Source organism: Anas platyrhynchos, chromosome 25 (assembly GCF_047663525.1).
Source record: "Anas platyrhynchos isolate ZD024472 breed Pekin duck chromosome 25, IASCAAS_PekinDuck_T2T, whole genome shotgun sequence".
Classification (NCBI taxonomy): domain Eukaryota; kingdom Metazoa; phylum Chordata; class Aves; order Anseriformes; family Anatidae; genus Anas; species Anas platyrhynchos.
Window position 1 is genome coordinate 7,966,340 of NC_092611.1, and position 18,526 is coordinate 7,984,865.

The following is an 18,526-nucleotide window of genomic DNA, read 5'->3' on the forward strand; positions in this document are numbered from 1 at the left end:
GCTGGAGTTCCAGGGAGCTTTTATTGAGTTTAATCAACAAAATCAGGATTTTACCATTCATCTTTTTTTTTGCACTCTGAACTCATGAAGCTCTTCACAAGCCAGTGCTGCAACGCATGTACATATCCAGAGAAAAACACATTCTCAACAAAATCTCTGCTCCACTGGAGAATTAGCCAATTACCAATTTAACAGAAAGCCAATTTTCCCCTCCCTCCCCTGAATATTTTCAAGGACTATTTCATGTTGTTCACTGGTTAACAAAGTACCAACTTCTTAACTAGGGACCAGTGGATATCCCACATGAATTGCAAATAGTTTCTTTTTTTTCTTGAAATAAAGTTCCAGTTTTTTCTATAAAGGGAACAGCGACTATTTTCTTCTCCTGACACCCCTTCCCCATAATTATTGGTTAAAATACAGCAAGGCTGTATCTTAATAAACCCATCCCTCCCACCACCCCTCCTTACCCTTCCCTTATTTGTCTACAGCAGAATTTAACAATGCTTCCACAGAAAGATATTTTTAGCAACGCAACAGTGAACTGAGCAAAACCTACAGAATAATCTGCCAAAGCCTTATTTTGAAGATCAAATGCATGCTCTTTGGTCCAGAGACCTGACTTATCATGAAGAGAAACTGTGATTCCAAAGAAAGAAAAAAAACTACAAGTTCACAGCAATTGGAAAAACTCCTTGTGCGGACTTTTCGCCCAGCCTTTCCAATGGTGGCCATGCTGCTGGAGCTCCTGGGAACAAAGTTCACCCCGATCCTCAGAAACCAACAGCTGCTCAACCCCAGCAGTATTACGAAGTCCAGCACCAGGACAAGAACCACTGTGATGGCAGCTCAGCAGGTGCGGCATGGCATCCCGATAACCTCTAGAACAGAAACCATGGCAGAACAGTTCTCTGCTCAAGGTTTGAGTCCTATCAGTCATTTTTGAAAAACAAGCGTGTGAAGCATTTTTAAATCCTTGGAGCAGACACCCTTCCCTATCCCAAGTAAAAATAAAAATCAAACAATCAGAATGAGATGATTTGATACCAACATGTATACAACATATTCATGTTGAGCTTCCATGTTCTTACCCACAAAAAAAAGTCCCAGAGGGCAAAGGAAAGATGCTCCCATCTCATTCTGGAAATTAAAATATGTATTTGAGACCAACCCACCCCCCTCCCTTCAAGGAAAGCCCTCCAGCAACTGCGCTGCACTCTTGACAGCGCACATCCTGAGACCAGCCTAGAGCTCATCTGGAGTAAGTTGGCTGCAGATTTGCGTCACCCTCTTCACAGCCATTTCACCCAGTTGTGAAACTTCATTACTTCAGATTCAGAGGATGATGCTTTTTTTTTTAAGACTTTCAGGGGGAAAATGCAGAATACATCAGATTCTTAATGTTATCTTTGTCAGAGGAATTATTTGACCTAGGGCTCTCATCACTGAAGGCAGAAACTGGCTCCAAGTAATGCATTAATGTGAAGGCTGGTGTGTAACTAGGAAAACAACAGGAGATCAAAAAGGAATCTCAAAAAGCCAAGACTTACACACACTCCTTACTCTTGGGCAGGAAAAAACAAAAACAAAAACTAGGCTTATCCTAGTCATTTGGAGCATCTTTCCATCTGCAAGATTGCATCTGTTAGAGATAGCCTATTGGCACCAAAAATAGGCTGCTTCCTTCTTTGCTGAAAGCCACCTAAAAACGGTGCCCCCGATAGTTTAGGTAAGTGCCAATCCTCAAATAGAGGCTGAGTTTAAAGTAATACTTTCCATTTAAAAGTTCTGTGCTTTAAGAGGGACCATCAAAGCATGGCACCAGGCTAACCTACCACAAATCCAAGCAGAGCACACACATCTGACTCAACACTGCTATCCTGTTCTTGTTACATGTGTGTGCCCTGGTAAGATACAAAAAAAACTTTTATTTACATTTTTTCATGTCTTTGTTGCACTAAAATGATCCCTCTTCTGTCTCTCTGGAAAATCGTAAGCTGGCTGCAGTACAAGAGCAAGATTTTACTTTTGGTCAAAGTTACCACCCACAAAATCCCACCCCACCCCCCACCCCCAAAAAGCACCCCAAAGTTGTTTACATTTAGTACCTGCCAGTCAGATGTAAGCTGTGTGGCTCACAGAGTGTCTGTGACCAAGCTCTTGAGTTTGTACTCTAGTGCAGCATTTGCTACAATTATGGAGTCACTGCTGACAAAAAAAAAAAAAAACAAAAAACAACACCCTTTCCATCTTGTAAAGTTGTTGTCAGGAGGCACCTGATTTTGTACTTATGATCCTCAAGGAAGTGGGACAGTTAAGTTTGCCTTTTAGTTCCAAACATTTTTACTCAAAAGAAAAAAAAGCGGAGGTGTCAAAATGGGAGAAATTAAGACAATTAATTCCTGCCTTAAGATAAGCAAGCATGGTGTGAGTGCAGCGTCTGTATACACAATAAATGACTGAGCAAAAGGGATTGCATTCATCCAGGTGCCTCCTGACACTGTTGTTGAACAGGCTAAAAGGGAATTTTAAGAGTTTACAGTTTGATTTGTCTCACTCCTCTTGCCTGTAGATCAGGCCAAACATCAAGCATGTTGGGAGGGGCACAATTTAAAGCAACACTATTTGACCAGAAAGTATTTTCCAGCAATATACAATGCAGAGTGACAGAGAGCAAGTCATGCCACAACAGACAAGATGGCAAATAGCTTTCTGTAGCTTCTGACAGCAACAGGGGTTTTGTACCCTTACCTGCTCACAGGTCTGTATAGAGGCTGTTTTGGGCAGAAAATGCACAATGCTGCAGGAAGTAAATCAATCCCATAAAGCTCCAAAACTGTCAGTTTATGCATCTAGATCAGTTTCCTACTGTTTCTTTTAAACCCAAATCCACGCCTTATACATATGCTGCTCAGCAACACTGACACCCGCTGGATTTCCCTCACACCATGGTGGAACACAGGTCAGGGCATCCCTCAGAGCTTGTGAAGTTCCTGACGTTTCTAAGAGGGAAATCAAAGAATATCTTGCACAAGGTAAGCAACAGATTTTGAGGCCTCAGAGCCTCTGCAAGCAATCTCTTCCATACAAGCGGTACAGGACAGTGTTGCTAGCACCAGAGCAAACCCACCCTGACTAGAGACACTTGGAAGCCTGCTCTTCAGGGAGGTCAGAGCATTTCTCATTGCTTAGTGTTGCAGAAAACTGAGCCCCTCTCATCTTTAGCTGCTCCCATAATCAGTCTAATCCCTTTAACCCCAGCAACCTTCATCAAAAAAAAAAAAGTTATATATGAACCCAAACAGAAAAAAAATATTTACAAAGTTTGTACAATATACACATCTGATTTTCTATGGGACACACTGCACCAGAAGAAAGAGGGCCATGGCTCTGAAACAAGTCTACATATCAAGTGCTGGAACTACTAATGGAGACTTATGGAAACCAGTCTTTAGTGTTCTGCTAGAGCATAGGGCTTTTCTTATGGCTCCTGCAAAGGATGACAGGCTACTCTTTCCTTCTGGAGCTATGCTGCTGCACCTAATCAGCCCAGATTTTAAGTTGGTTTTGTTTTAAATACAGTATTTACAGTGTGGGTGAACTGCAGATGCATATCAACTCCTCCAATTAAAAAAAAAAGTTGAAAAAAAGTAGTATTACCAGTAAGTTTCACCTCCCAGCCCTGGCCTTGAGTACTTGGGGAGGAGGAGAGGGGGAAGAGAGGGGAACTTTGACCTGAAACCAAAAACAGCTGTTGATTCCTTGGGCTGTGTTGGAAAGGTGATATTCTGAATGGTCTCATAGCATAAGGCACTTTGCACGAATAAGTAACAAGCTCTTTAGCTTAAAAACAGATGAGTAAACAGGGAGAAGTTGAAATGCACTCAGTCGATGGTTGAAGAATTTGAAATCGCAGACAAGCTTGTGTTCTTCAAGATTCTTCTCTTTCCAGGGTTTCTCTTCTTCCCTTGCTGCCCCTCCCACCCAAAGAAAAAAAAATTTAAAACCAGCAGTTAGTGCAACTAATGTTCAATCAGCACACAGTGCAAACAAGTGGAAAAACAAAAAGACATTCCTCCTTTCATCTTCTTTCTTCCTTGCTGCCAAATTTAAAAAGAAAAAAGGCCAAGCTCTTTAGTCTTCATAGTTCCGAAATGAAAAGACGAAGAAAAACCCACAAAGAGAAGGGTATCCCCAAAGAAATGATGTGTCACAGATGTGGATCAAAGGGCTTCACCTTCTGGCATGTGTAGTCAAAGCCTTAAAGAAAAACAAACAAAAACAAACACCCACAGTTAAATCAATTCTATGCAAAACCAGAATGTAAGTAATGAATCACACTGACTATGTAGCTGCTCCGGAAAAGCCAACGGCATTCAGAACAGCTCATCTTCAATCACTGTACCTCAGAAAGAAGCGCTACTATTACCCAATTATACCTAAATGGCTCAACTACACACTTGTTTACTGTCATTAAGTGGTGTGCAATTCTCAGACAGGGTTAGAGCAGTCCCCTTGAAGAAGCCACCCAAGAACTTTGTCCAGGTTCATCATCTGATTTGTTTTGTCTATGCACTTATTTATTTTAAAAGATTAATAAAGCAAAGCAAAGGTTGCAAGGTTGCATGACTGAGTAGGACTATCTTTAAATTATTTCAAGTAGACACAAGTTCATTTTATCTCTCTCTAGCAATCTGCTTCTTTGACAGTTCTTGGGTTTTTTTGTCAGCTTAGAGTAATTTCAGTAGCTTCATCAGTATTTTCTAATTCACGATTTCTAGGAGAAAATACACAACAGAATTACTTTCAACCCAAACAATGCCATCTCTTGTTGTTGCATAATATAGCATCTTAACTAAAAACAGATCAAACATCACCCTCTATTTGGCCTGACTGTAAGAACAACAATTTCCCTGGATTGAAAAGAAGAAATCGACTCAGCATTCTTCCTCAGACAGCGATCAAGAAAAGCCAGACTGCAAGACACCCTGGCAGTGAAGCCTCTTTTTTATGCTATGTAGACCTCAAGTGGCAATGAAGATGAATTACAGCTTTGCTACTACTTTGGAGGAGGTTCTATGAAATAAAGACAACAACACATGAGGCACCTATAGCTTGAACCTGTTCCTTGCAGCTGCTGAGGCGATTAAGAATTTTGCATTAACAGAAAAGCCTAGAGATCCATTTTATCTCCTGGCTTTTTTGATTACCACCTCCCTTTCTACTGTCACCTACTTCTCTTCTTAGCTAACCAATACAGACAGAGTTCTTTAGGCTACTAGCAGGCATCCCAGCCTCTCCAAACACCAATCTTCCCACCCTCACTGACAATCTATTTCAAATCCTTGTTTTCACATTCAGACACGTTTGGCACATCCGTTTCCCTCTTCCCCTGCAACAATATTCAGGCCAGCTCTTCTTTTATCCAACACTAACTTCTCTATTCAGGAAGGCATTTACATACGCATATGGTTACTGCTTCTCATCTTCTACAGGTTCACTGTGGTATTCTGCCACATACAGGCTCTTGTCAATGTTGCTTGGTATGGGTTTAATTTCAGTTCCCAACTGCTCCTCAATACTTTTCAGGTTGAATCGATCATCATAGGTGATCAAGTTGATGGCCAGGCCAAGATGACCAAAGCGACCTTAAAAAAGAAAAACAACCCTGAGTTGATACTGAGTGATAGAAGGTTGACTGAACAAGTCTGCGGATTCTGGTGTTAGTAACATCGCCCTCTGATGGTAAAAGAAAATCCAGACCCTGCAACAGGTCTTTGAAAGTATTTAAGGACTTTTGTACTACTACAGGAGTAAGAAAAAACAAGAGGTTAAAAATGCTTCAACTGCACATACTCATTAATAACCAACTTGAAGTCTTCTACTACAGTACACGTGTACACCCTTTATTAAATGAGTTATTGAACAAGCCTGAACTACAGAGTTCAAGTACAGAAAAATCTAAGTCAGAAAAATCTAAGGTATTCAAAATAGTTCAAGTATATTAATAAAAAGCAGAAGCCAATTCAATGCTAAGGAAAAACTCACAGTTACCAAAGATGTTTCTAAAAGATGCTTCTCCTCTCACCTGATCTGCCAATACGATGGAGATAAGTCTCCGCCAGCTTTGGGAAATCAAAGTTTATCACCACGTTCACAGCTTGGATATCAATACCTCGGGTAAACAGATCTGTAAAGACAATTCAGGTGAAGAATTATGTTGATTTAGGGTAGAAAATTTAGGAACAATTAACACTGGCCAGCACTGGTTTATAAATATATGCTGTCCTCGTATCAAGGCATTTTACATACAATTCTGTTACAGCTTCTTCTTGCTCTTTATCCACTTTAAGCGTAATGCAAGAAGAATGATCAAGCCCTCAGATCTTCAGATCTATGCCAAAAAAGTAACTAACATCAATCCAGTTTTTGCATGTTAGACTATTTTTGAGTAGGTCATCTTATACAAGCACCTCCTCTAACATGGCAGATGTTGCCATTGTCACAACAGACTTGAGATCTGAACTACATCCCACCAGCTTAGCTATTTTTATTTCACTTCAAGTTCAGTTAAGACTACCCAGATGCATGTAGCAACTGTCATGGTACTGGCCAAACAGGCTGTACTGTGGATAACTCACATCATATACAGACCAATCACAACTACAGATCATTTAGGAAAGATGAACTACAGACATGTAAAGAATCAGCAAAGTGTAGTCCAGTAATCCTAGCCACAGTTACACCTACAGTTCTGTTCTTTCGTAAAGCTTATGGCCCTACAATTTACAGAGCACTTGTGAGAACATACAGAAAACATAACTGAAGCAGGAAATATCACAATAAAAGGATTTGTTAACAAGTTGCACCTTCACAGTTTGTCACAAAAGACCAAACCCATATGCCTGAAGGAGTGCAGCACTCTGCCCTACACACACTTGACAAAATTCTTTGATCAAAACATTAACTTGCTTCATCACAAATCAAGTTACCTGGCTCACCTGGGCTACCGACTAATCAGATTTCTATTCACAACCTTCATAAAAGGAAAAACATTTAGGAACTCTTACCAGTGCAAACAAGATTGCGGCATAAGCCATTTCGGAAATCGTGGAACACACGATTGCGGTGCTCCTGGAAATATGTAAAAACAAAAAAACAGCTGTGACTTTCAGATAGGTATTCAAGTTACAAACACTGAACTTCATTCACAAATTCCTTCCCCTCATCACTACTGACAGCTGAGTCAAAGCTGCTTGTACAATTTCTTAACACTTCTTACCCATATATTCTAAAAAACCTTCTGACAATGCCTTTTAGTACACTCACCGATAACAAGGAAATCAAGAGCATGAATCTTGAGGACATGTGAACTAATCTACAAGTAACAAATTCCTGCACCAGCGAAGCTGCAGACATTTTTCATAGTTTTCTGAACTAGGCCACTGGAGCTCAATCACTATGCAGCAGTCAATGCCTTCCAGCAAGAGCTTCGATCAAAGCCATCTCCCTGCCTTCTCAGATTCCCCTACAGCCACAGTGCAAGATTTAGTGCTTGGAAAGCCAGGCTAGATATTCAAATCAGCTGAGTATTGTTATTTCTGTTTGTACTCCGGAACACCACATGAACAGCTACGCTAAACACTCTGGAAAGAGGCTTAAATATGGGGGGAGGAGTCTGAAAACAAAACTGAAGCAATAGCAAAGCAATACATGTCTAAGTTTTTGAAGACTATGCAAACTTAAAGCAAGTATGAGACTTATTTCAGCTACGTGCTACATCTGTGGAATAGGACCTGAAATCATGTAGTAGCAGGACATAAACCACTGTAACTTCATACTCACCTGCCTCATTTTAGCATGGATATAGAAGCAGGAATAGCCCAACTGGGAGATCTTTTTGGCTAACAATTCAACCCGTTGAGAGGAGTTGCAGAAAATGATCGACTGGTTAATCTGGAGCTGAACATATAAGAAGCGTGTTAAGTAAATGCAGAATTTCAGTAACAGATGATCTAAGGCAGAAAGAAGGCAAGACAGGTGCTGCAAGTAATTCATACCATATTTTTGTACAAGAGGGAAAAAAGGTTAACACATAACAAAACTGCAAGGCAAGTTTTGTCTGAGGCAAGCACACTCATTTTTAGCTTCAGCTTATATAGTATGATTAGCACAGTTTGACGAGGAAAAAAAATATGTCACTCTGATTCTTATTCTTGATTTTGAAGGGAACAAAGCATTTGTAAGTTCTTAACCTGACCTATGCTGCTTACCCTGGAAAACAGTGTATTGAGGCAATGAACCTTCTGACGCTCAGTTACATAGGCATAGTACTGAGTAACTCCCTTCAAGGTTAACTCCTCCATCAGATTAATCTCATAGGGTTTCTGCAAATGGGAATTCTGAAAGATAAAGACAAAAATAAAGCATGCATATCTATACGCAAAACAGCATAAAGACTTCCCATCCTGTAGCACATTCAATTCTTCCATTGCAAGGATGCACTAACTAGCCAATCTTTATGCCTGTCACTAGACAGGGTACATGAAATTTCAAAGGATTACTTATAAAACCAAGGCTAAACAGAATCACCTTCTAGAAGCAAATCAACACAAACAGCATTAACTACCGAATGAAGAGGAAAACAGTGCATCCCATATAAGAATTACACATACTTCCCATTAATGTTATTTCTCAACAAAAGTTGTTTCAAAATTGCTGTCCTACACTGAGGCTGGTATATTAAACCAGAAAAGTGCGGATGCATAAATAAATGAGCAACACCCACTCATGCAGCTTAGGTGCAACGTCACCACAATTGCATGTATCTGAATCCAACTACACTCACCATGAATTTCTGTACACTCAGAGGGAAAGTGGCTGAGTAGAGCAAAATCTGTCTGTTTTTAGGTAGCGTAAGAATAATGTCTTCCATTATTTGTACAAAATCTTGAGACAGCAACTTATCTGCCTGTAACAACACAAGCACAAATGAGTAAGTCAAAGAAGTAGGGCAATCTTTCAGTTTTCTGGTAGTATCACGCTGGAAAAGAAATACAAATGCACCAGGAATATCCTCCTCCCTACCTTCACGATGGCATCACCCCTCTGGAGTGAATACCGTATCTGATTGACATGTGAACATGACATCTGATTTAGTTTCTGAAAACAGGATACATCAGTAAAAGGAAGTTTACATTTCCCTGTTTTCAATACTGATTTAAGCAGAATCAAATTGAAGAAAAAATACATACAATGGGAGTTCTAAACCAAAACTAGCTATCGCTGTTCCTATCAGAGTCATCCAAGAGCTTTCAATTATTTTTCTCAACCTCTCACTTAGCAGTCTGTTGGATGTTCATAAATCAGGTTATGTGAACTTATGTGGTAAGCACAATGCATTCACTATGAACAGATACCAAATGAAACACAATTCTTCAGTTCAGAATAAACCACTAATCTATTTTGCAGGAAGAGTGTACAGAAAAGGCAAACCTTCCTAGGCTGTCTTCTTGGAAGTTTTACGTGCAGAAAAGCTCTTACACCTAAATACCTTCTCAAAAAACAAGAAATGAATTAGCTATAACCTTAGTATCCCTAGGCAAAGGTATTTGTTGCTGTATATAATGAGGTGGCTGGCTGAGACACATCATTCGTTTAAATTGTTAATACTCCAAAAGGTTTAATATGAGCAACTTGCCTCATCCAATACTATCATCTGGACATGCTCAACTTTTGCTACTCCTTTCTTGATGAGATCGAGAATTCTGCCAGGGGTAGCTATCACCACATGCACTGTAAGGTTAGAAGAGAAAAAAAAATAAGGTGATCAAAACAATGTTTCCAGCATTCAGGGACATGTTTTATACCAACAGATTGAGTGAATGACTGTATACAAACAGTGACTAAGACATAATACAGTCTGTTCTGTAACAAGCATAACAATAACACAGACATAACAAAAAAGCAGAAGTTACAATGCCACATTGTAAAAGCCCAAACACCAACTGTAGCATAGCAAAGTGCTCTGACCTGTATCATCAAGCCTCATTATGTCATCTCGCAAATTGGTTCCTCCTGTTGTTGCCATCACTTTGGCACCTCCCATGTGTTTGCTGACTTGGATACAGATTTGACTGACCTGCAGGGCTAGTTCACGGGTGGGAACAATCACCATTGCTGGAAGTTAAAAGTGTCAGCATGAGTTACTAATAACACACTACCAAAAATACTTCTCTGTAGAGGACAGAGATTTCACCAGAGCCATACTTCTGCAGTTTTGGAGTTCCCCACTAGATACCTACATTAAGTCATAGAAACTGCTTAAAACATGACAAATGCCATGCAAGGGTTCTATATCCCTTGATATTCCCTCCACATGAGTCACCCAGCCACCATGCTTCTGTGTATTACTCCAAATCCATTTTCCAGGGCAAGACAGTGAAGTCCACTAGACATCTTCAAGTTTTTAAAAGAAACTGGAAATTTAAAATTCCACTTTCCCTCCACCACTCCCTATGTACTTTCTTCACAAATATCAGCAGATAACCTACACTGCTGCATTTTGTCAACCACTTTTAAATTCAAGCCTGCTGCACAGCAACCAATACTATTACCTGGATGCAGCCAAGGAAGACCCATGCCAACTGACCTTGTATGTTGTCCTTCTTTAAGTCTAGCCGTTCAAGTAAGGGAATGAGGTAGGCTCCACTCTTGCCTGTTCCATTTTTCGCTCTAGCCAAGATATCCCTACCAGATAAAGCAATGGGGATGCTCTCCTCCTGAAATGCAATGACAGTCAGCACGTGAGCAATCATGAGCCATGCTCATTAAAGACTGGCCAAATATAACTTGCCTCGCTATATGACGTTAAATCTGTTCCATGAAAGAGTATCTTGCTACTGCAAGTATTGTAGACTTACACACAGCAGGAGGGAGTTAAACCTAGCAGCAAAGAGCTCCCCAGCAAAGCAATAGCTCTGCTCCCAACATCTCACATAAAACCCTCTTATGACCAGACAGGATGAGAACTAGTGCTCGGGTACTGCAGGAATTGTGAACCCATACAGACACATTCGTAAAAAAGTGAAAAATTAGGAAAAACTGGGAGGAGACCGTGAGAATCACTAGCAAACTCCCCCAGTGGGAGAAAACGCCCACATCCATCTTAACATTGGAAAGGCATCAGCCCATGTAATTTCAAACCTGCATGTTTCTGTGATACACTTCTCAAAACCAGCAGGCTTTCCTTTTAAAACTTCAGCCATTCAGACAAAGGCCACAAGTATTTTTCATTTGCTGTCTTTTACAGCAGTATCTAAATGACCCAAGTACATTCAGCCTTTTAATTTGGAAAAGCTGACATATTAGAATCTGTTCTAAAGCAGATAAATTAAGCCATATAAAACGGCCTGGATGTTGGGGGGGGGGGGAAGGGACGAGAAGAGTTCAACACCACACCCACTCCCCTAAGTTTACATACATTAACATTTACTTATGGAATCAGCCCTAGAAGTAAAAAACAAGATGGAGAGACAGAAAAAGTAAACTTACTAACACTCTCTCCCCTATAATCTCCATTATGACTCCTTCCAGATATTTATGATTAAAAAAAAAGCCAAGAATGGGTGATAGATATCTTAGTAACAAATAAAGGTATGCAACCTATGGCAGACCTGTTTTCCAGAAAATTTACAATACCCCTGTACTCACTGCGACTACTTATCTGAAGGATGCTACTGAACATGGGATTAACATACCAATGCAAAATTCCACTGTTCAAATCCCCAGTTTTCCCAAATCATGACATAAATATCTGACATTTAAGCACAAGAATTTCAGAGTTTATACAGAATTAAGCTGCTGCTTATAACTAGTCTGTTTTAACAACCTGAATAGGAGATGGTTTTTCCCAGCCCATTTCAAAAATTCCCATCAGCAACTCCCGTTTCAAACAGTAATCTTCAAACTCATTTCCTTTTGTGGAGGTCACGTCCTAAATAATCACAAAAAGCACATCCATAAGATTAGGTCATACAATCCACAGCTGTAAATCAGTCAGACTCAATGAGAGAGTGCTTATGCAAGAAGATCACAAAGCACATTTCATTACTACACAGGAGTTCCCACTAATCTATGCAACACCATACAGTGGAGAAGTAAATATTAACTTTCCAATAACCAACTACAACACTGTGCATACACTGACATATTTTGATCTCCGTCTTGCAGGAGCCATTGACAATTCGCCTCATGCTATAACAGTAAGGAAGTAAGAAATACACAGTCAACTCTGTTTTTGAGCTTTACAAAAGAAACATCTCTCCTGAGCAGTTTTAAGAGAATTAAAACAGCAATTCTTCATTAAAAACAGGTTAGCAATAGCTGAATTGCCTTTGAATATTTGATTACAAGCCCACCGCAGCTTCTCCCACAACCTTCATTCCGTATTTATTCCTAAAGTTCAAACGTCCTTACCGAAGTTTTGATTCTCAAATCCTTTGGAGGGAGTTTTAAAGTCTTCTTCCAGTCATCACCAGGTCTACCGAAAAAAAATCTGGTTTAATAAGTTTATTTTGCATCCTGAGTTTCTTAGGAACAGTGATTTAACATGTAACATTTTCACCTCCTGAAAGCTAAAAACACCTACGCATATGAGCTCAAGTCCTCTCTGAGCTAAGCGGATACAACAGGCAGGAAACTGTAAACACAGAAATTCACCAGTCTGCCAAGCACAAGAGAATTTGTGAAATCTTTATCCAGTCATGATTCAAATCCCATTTTTAGGGCACTGAATTGATCCAGTAGAACAGACTTAAAACTACACACTGACATTCATAATGAAGTAATGAGCTATAATAAAACCACAAAACTATAGTTCACTACTTCAAAAAATAAAAACCTCATGCCCAAAGACCATCTATTCTTTATCCGTAATATAAGAAGATGGAAATACTCTGGGGGAGAAAATTAAGTAAATACACTCTCCACTTGAACTGTTTTTTAATTTTGCTCGGTGAGATTTAGACCTTTGTCATCTCTAAAAAGACCCTGTACAGAAGAGAGCAAGTTCTTTTTTGCCCCAGTGCCAGTTCTGATGAGTTTTCCTCATCGGTCTGGCTAGTTAACCTGTTTAAAATAAGTTACACCAGAACTTGGAACGAGTCCTCAAGTATTCCATTTTGCCATTATGCACTAAGGTATTTTCTTCAAAAATCACTGAATAGCAAAAAAAAAGCGAATGTTGCTCAGGGGCAGCAGAGAATGACCCATTACTGTACCACACAAGTCTCGTAAGTCTGTCAGAATTTCCAACCAGCACATTCACATTTTATCAGCATGCTTCCTAAAACGGTTTGATGAGAAAAGAGAGAAGAGACGCATACAAGGGTGTCACAGTGGTGCTGTATTATCTCAGCTTACACTTTGACTAATTAAAGTTCAGCATTATACTGGGGAGAGCACACGCTACTTTTCCAAATCATTGACAAAAAAGATAACCAACTTGAAAGAATTTCTCACCACGAGAGAGATCAGCAACAAACTGAAAAGCATACAAAACTGGACTAGGAATAGGCAATGTTTCCTCCTGTCTCAAGTATCAGTTCCTTCCCACTCCCCAACTTCCTTCTCATACCACTTGAAATGAGCAAAGAAAACAGGATGCTGCTGCTCAGTGGGCTGCCTCTGACAAGCAGCTCCCTCTGAAAAGTCTCAAATTCAATTTCCACAACAAACACATTGCTAAGATAATTGCCAGAAAGCAGCTCACACCTGGAAATACAGCTTTTGTTTAGTAATGCACATCCTAGGACGCTGCTGTCATCAACATCATAAAACAACAGAAATCTTAAAACACAAGTTCCCAAGAACGCTTTCCCTTATAACAAATTTTAACATTCTTCTTGCGGCATTTGACACAAATACTTACTTAATAGTGGTGGTCATACTCTGTGCTTGTTGTTGAGTGCCATTATTGATTGTGTTGGCATTTTTCAGCTGGTTCATCTGTTGCTGAGTCTGTGTGCCTCCACCTCCTGGGCCCCCGCTGGGTTTTACAGGGCCTCTCAATTGCCCATTCTGACTGGATAGACCCATTATAACAGGGTTCTCTGTTCTGGCCGTGCTCATGCTTCTGTTTTTAAAGATGTCTTTTTAGACTTCAAAACTTTGAAAGTCAGTACAGAAACTGTAATAACAGTTTATTAGACTCTCCAAAATGAAGAGATAAATAAGTCTTGCTCAATATATGAGTCCTTTATTGCAATGCAGGCAAGCACCTGTAAGTCACTCAAAAGTAAAGTAGTAACTTGCTCTGATGCACTGTGGATCAACCTTTTTTTTTTTGTAAAAAAAAAAAAAAAGCCCTCTATCAAAGTTGAGTTATATCAGAATTCACTCGCTTCACTCTGAAAAAGAAGCAGACAATAACAATTAATATATGGGCTTCTGTATATGCAAATCCTTCAGTTAACTTCGCTATTTTAAAATAGCCTGCAACACTGCGTATTATCTAAAAGTCACCTCTTCCCAGGCAGCACACAACACAGGATTTGTTTTTCTTTTTTCTCAGTGGAATTATCAGAGACATATCAAACTTTTTTTTTTCCTTGCTACAAAGCTGAGCTTAGGTCACCAAAGATGACTTTGTAAACAGCTGTACTTTCTTTCAGGAGCATTCCAGCTAGTAACCACTTGAAAAACAGTACCTAGACTCCCCTGTGAAGTAGGCACAGATTACCTCGATTGCTTTGCCTGTTCTTGAAACTCCCCCTCTTCTGGGACACAGGGAAGCAATGATAAAAACCTAAGCAACATTATGTACAAGTTTTCGATAAAAAACAAAACCACAATATCAAACGGACATTAAAGCAAGAACTGAAGAAATTCTGAAGTTACTCTGATTGTCCTTTTCATGTAAGAAATGAAATTGAAGTGATGCTAGAATTACGATAGAAATGATGACGTTATCTGTGAAAACAAAACTCATCCTCCCCCAACTCCAAAAGTTAGTTCAACCAACTTATTCATAACCTTTTTTTTAATTGGGCATTGATTTAACACCGTTTAGAATATTGAAACGAATAATATTATGCTGCTGAACAGAGTAGAGCAGCTTCTTTTTGAGCCTAAACATTTACACCAGGAATCTGTTAGCCTCCTGCTTGATGTTACCTTCCATTCACCAGTAAAAACTCACATTGCACTCAGGGTTAGAACTAGATGATCTTCAAAGGTCTCTTCTAACTCACATCACCCTATGATTTTAAGATAACATTTAGTACACGTGACTTAGTATCAACACTGTATTTAACAAGTGTTGCCAAAACTGCAGAGAGAGAACATGAAGTCTGCATCTCACACACTGAAAATATAGCCCAGAGATGAAGATCTCCTTACAACAATATTAGCCAGCCAAGTCATAACTTTTCAAAAGCAACCGAAAGTAAGCTTGCTTGCCTCTACAGTTTCTCATCGTAAAGCACTTGCAACTTAGGAAGTGCATAGGAAAAGCAGGTTACTGCTTGCTGGGGTGGAGTGCTCAAAAAAAAAAAAAAAAGGTAATTCCCTAGTGAATTAAACATACGTCCAAGAGCACTTCAAGAGAATGGAAAAGGAATGCAAACTCTTCTCAGACTTCCCAGCCGTTTCCAAGCGCATCGATTAGAGCTCTACAGCAAAACTTTAAAATCAGTAGAAATAAGATATTTCTCCTAGTTATCTTCCTGACTAGAAGCACGGTTATAGAGTATCTCTGAAAAGACAGCTCTCCTTCCCATTAACTTGGTTAAAAAAAAAAAAAAAGAAAGAAAAACAACAAACAGATCATATAAGGCACCACGGTCACGTAACAAACTGTGATGAAAGTGGCAAAGATCACCCCGATATTTTTAGCAGAGAAAACCTCTAGTTCCCTTACAGCCTCTCACTCGCAGCTACGCTTCAAAAACACGAAAGATCCAAAAATAAAATACACAAAACCTCGCCAAACGCAGCGAGCCGCCGCGCTGCCGGCCGCCAGCAGCCACCATTTCGCAAAGCGGAGGCCCGACGGCGCAAAGCACCGCGCGTTACGACGGCCCCCGGGCGAGCACGGCCCGGCAACCACCGCCAGGCCTCTCCCTTCTCCCTCACCCCCACCGAGCCGGGCCCACCGGGCCCCGCCGTGCCCAGGCCGCAGTGCGGGCCCCTCCGCGAGGCCGCCGCCTCCCGCGAAAAGCAGCTGCGCCACACCGGCACCCCCCCGCCCGCGAACAATGGAGCGGCCTCACCCGCGGCCTCCCCGCTCCTCCCGCCGGCCAGCACCGCCTCAGCCCGGCCCCGCCGCCCCGCCACAGGGCCCCCGCCGCCGCCTCCAGGCCCCGCTCGGGCCCCGCCGCTCCCGCGCCGCGCCTCAGGCCGCGAGGCGAGGCCCGGCCCGGCCCGGTAACCACGGCGGCTCCCCCTTTTTCACCGCTTCCCCGGGCTCGCTCTCACCCCGGCAGCCCCCGGCGTCGCTCACCGCCCCCGGCCGCGCTCCCCCTCGCCCAGGTACAAAATCCTCTGGCTGCCGCTTGGTGCCTTGTTATGGCGACTCGACGCTCCAAGATGGCGGCTTCCTCCTTCCTCCCGTGCGCCCTCCCCCTCCCGGCAGGGCAGGGCAGGGCGGGACGGCCCCGCCCCGCGCGCACGCGCACGCACGCACGCACGCATGCGCGCGCGCGCGGGCTCCGGGTGGGGGGGGGGAGGCGGGCTCCCGCGGTCACGTGACCGCGCGGCTGTGGCGGCCCGGCCCTGCCGCTGGGCGGCGGCCGAGGCCCCGGGTAGCGCGGGGCGCTCGCTGCGTTTGTTTTTTTATTACTCTTTTAATTACCAATAAAGTGTCGTTATTTCAACCCACAGCCTTTACCCGTCCCACCGGGGGGCGAGTGGTTGCGGTGTTTGGCCGAATTGCACCAAAGTGGAGTCCAGCCTCCAACAAAGCACTGGGTTTAGACACAGAAAATGGTAGTGGAAGGCTTCTTGCAGTCATTCCTTCCTTTAATTTCAAAGGAATCCATTATTTCTGTCACAGCACAATCATCTCCATCAGGCCTGGCATAATCAGACACCCCTGCCTGCTTCTCCTAGACAACAAGCCTCATTACTAAACTCCTTCCTTCCATTTATTCCCCAACTATTTGCCCTGCTGCGGCTGCCAGCACCCCTTGCCCCATCAGCTGTCATCTCCTGAGGCACACAGGATGCTTCAGCTTCCCCTTTCAGCCCCTCTCCCTCCTGCTGTGCCCCACTTCTTCCACACTTCTCTTCCATGCGTGGCAAAAGAAGAAGGAAACTGAACATACGAGTCCTGTGCCTTCCCGTGCCAGGAGTGGGATGAAGAAGCTGCATCCCCCGTGCCATGCTGGGCAGGCAGCAGTCACTGCTGCCGAGGTCCCTGCTCCACCACACGGCAGCCTCGGTGCCCGTCACGGTGCAGGGTGCAGAGCTGGGCATTGCACTTCACCCTGAGATGCTCAGGAAATAGCACGCACCAACCCTAAAAGAACAAATGACAACAGCAGTTAACGGATCGGTAAAGCTGACTGGTGTGTAGGCAGTGCAGAGGTCGCCAACCTTCAGTTATGGTAGCAGCAAATGAGGTGACTGGAAAAGTGAGGAGAGGGGATTCAGGAGCCAGAAGTGAGCTAGCTTTTCTCAAGCAGAATTCAAGAAAGTCAGTGTAGTGTCAAACTGGCCAGTAGAAATACTTGGTCATTATACAGAATAAACCATCTTCATATTCAAGTAGTGCATTTTATCATCCTTATGTACAGCTGAATAACTTCCCATTATCAGAATATCTGATAAAAATTAACATTGTGTGTTGGTGATAATACAAGACTGGTTTGCTAGCCAGAGAGTGTACCTGTAGCAGAGTTTGGACAGGCACTGCCATGCACTGACACCAAAGCAGTCCTCAAATATTTATTGTTGAATCTTGTTATAATTTCATTTTTTATTTTATTTTTTTAGGTTGCTTACCTGCCGGTCTCCTGTGGAGTGACATTATTTTTAATTTAAATTCCTTTTCTCTCCATTTAATTTGCTTCTATAACCTCCTCTCTGTCATCTTTCCCAGCACAGAAACACATGGATCCTGTAAGTCTTCTGTGGTAGCACTCACACGCTGCAGCAGTACATGTCTACAAGGGAATTTGTTGTTGCCTATGTCCTTGGAGTGGGCTCCCTGGAGCCTCTTCATCTGCAGCCCACCTCTCAACAGCCTGCGAGGTGCTTCCCACCTCCGTCTCCCTGCAGGCACACCCTGCAGATGTCCCTCTGATTTGAGAAGTTCAGCAGCCCCTAATGCACCTACAGCACCTTATTTTGCACCATACTTTTGTTCTGCTTGCAGGGCAGACTTGGGGGGGTAACATTTGCTGATGGTCAGAAGCTCTCACGATGTTTTTTTTTTTGAAAATAAAAAAAAAAAATCAACTTACAACAAACGCTTAAGAAAAAAATGATAGAGCAAGATGCCAGTCTTTACATCAAATAGGTCACT

At 42.0% G+C, this 18,526-nt stretch overlaps 1 protein-coding gene across 4 annotated transcripts; it reads right to left on the minus strand.

The window, feature by feature from the left end:
- Nucleotides 1-2: 2 nt before the first annotated feature.
- Nucleotides 3-16,659, minus strand: DDX6 (DEAD-box helicase 6). 4 transcript variants are annotated; one of them, XM_072027665.1, is made up of 14 exons: nt 16,502-16,659; nt 13,931-14,408; nt 12,478-12,541; nt 11,891-11,995; nt 10,652-10,781; nt 10,033-10,179; nt 9,697-9,795; nt 8,849-8,967; nt 8,274-8,402; nt 7,846-7,962; nt 7,071-7,134; nt 6,089-6,190; nt 5,465-5,648; nt 3-4,260 (listed from the first exon to the last, which is right to left on the minus strand). In XM_072027665.1, the coding sequence occupies exons 2-13, from the start codon at nt 14,128-14,130 to the stop codon at nt 5,473-5,475; spliced, it is 1,452 nt and encodes a 483-aa protein (XP_071883766.1). In that variant the 5' UTR covers nt 14,131-14,408; nt 16,502-16,659; the 3' UTR covers nt 3-4,260; nt 5,465-5,472. The 4 variants fall into 4 exon arrangements, with proteins under 4 accessions (XP_071883766.1, XP_071883764.1, XP_071883765.1 ...); XM_072027663.1 differs by having other exon boundaries at nt 12,478-12,556; XM_072027664.1 differs by having other exon boundaries at nt 16,477-16,652.
- Nucleotides 16,660-18,526: the final 1,867 nt, after the last annotated feature.